This window comes from Emiliania huxleyi (genome assembly GCF_000372725.1).
Source record: "Emiliania huxleyi CCMP1516 chromosome Unknown EMIHUscaffold_215, whole genome shotgun sequence".
Lineage (NCBI taxonomy): Eukaryota > Haptophyta > Isochrysidales > Noelaerhabdaceae > Emiliania > Emiliania huxleyi.
Genome location: NW_005200461.1, coordinates 201,326 through 202,629, shown reverse-complemented (window position 1 = coordinate 202,629; position 1,304 = coordinate 201,326). Strand labels below are relative to the sequence as shown.

General features: G+C 69.6%; 1 protein-coding gene across 1 annotated transcript in view; it reads left to right on the top strand.

Moving 5' to 3' along the window:
- The window catches only part of EMIHUDRAFT_468776 (hypothetical protein), a 3,586-nt gene extending 2,827 nt beyond the window's left edge, over window positions 1-759 (top strand). The window contains exon 5 of the mRNA XM_005780443.1: window positions 45-759. Coding sequence (XP_005780500.1) covers window positions 45-590 — 546 coding nt within the window. The 3' untranslated portion in view covers window positions 591-759. The remainder of the gene's footprint in view (window positions 1-44) is intronic.
- Window positions 760-1,304: the final 545 nt, after the last annotated feature.

The following is a 1,304-nucleotide window of genomic DNA, read 5'->3' as shown; positions in this document are numbered from 1 at the left end:
GGGGGGGTTCGCTCTCACGGCTGCTCGTGTCGCGCCGGTGGCAGGCGCCTCGCTCGCAGGCGCCGCGGCTGTCGGCGTCGACCTCCGCAGAGGGCGGCGCGTCGCGGAGCAGCGAGGCCTCCGCAGAGCGGGGCGCGGCCTCTGCTGGCGAGGCGTCCGCGGCGGGGCAAGCGGCGGGGCAAGCGGCGGGGCAAGCGGCGGGGCAAGCGGCGGGGCAAGCGGCGGGGCAAGCGGCGGGGCAAGCGGCGGGGCAAGCGGCGGGGCAAGCGGCGGGGCAAGCGGCGGGGCAAGCGGCACCGTCCGCCTACCTCGTCCCGACGCCGGACGGGGGCTACGCGATGGCGCCCACCTTGCGCGGCGCGGTGGACGCGGCGGCGGCGGGCGCGGGCAGCGCGGCGCCGGCGCCGGCGCCGCCCCTCGATCCGGCGGCGGTAGCGGCGGGGCAGCCGGGGCAGCCGGGGCAGCCGGGCGCTGCGGGGCAGGGTGGCGCGGGCGGCCAGGCGGCGAGGCAGCAGGAGGCTCCTACGGGTGCGTCGGCCGAGCGAGCAGGCGAGGCGGTCGGCATGGCGGTGGAGATGGGGGCGACGTGACCGTTTGCGCCCACTTAGCGTCCGGAAAACGCGGGGAGCGGCGGTGGCGGCGCTGTGTCATTTTGGCTTGGCGGGTTGCGGGGGGCCGCAGCGATAAAGCCGTACGGGCCCACACGCAAACGCTGCATCTCCGCTCTCGCTGGCGCGCGTTACTCTATGTGTATTGATTACGAGCGGCTGTTCGAGCGCAGCCGGCTCACATTTTTCTTCTCCGACGTCCGCGTATTATCTCTTAACAATTAGAAGTCACTAACACTATATTGGCCCAAAATATGTATATAAGTAGAGGAAAATATGCATAATCCCCTCCATCTTGTTGTGCAGCTCGCCTTGACCTCTCCGCCTCGCTGCGGCATCAGCGCGCCTCGCCTCTGCCTCCATCGAAATCTGCAGCGCGTCGAGCTGCTCGCGCAGCCGCTCAGCCTGCATCTTGGCACGCATCTCGCCGATACACCTCTCAAAATCAGCTCGAGCTGCGTGTTTTACCTCGTCGGCCATCCGCTCGGCCGCTTTGATGTCGCGTTTAGCAGCCTGCTGCGCTGTCCTCAGGTTGTCGCGGTCGGAGCGCCTCAGCTCTTGTGCCGCAGCAAGCTCTCAGCCCGCGCCGACGCGAGCGCCCTCTTCACAGCGCCCGCAGAGCGCTGCTCAGAAGCGACACCTTGGTCTGTGACCGCAACTTCTCTTCCAACTCCTGCCGGAGCAGCATCTCAGCAC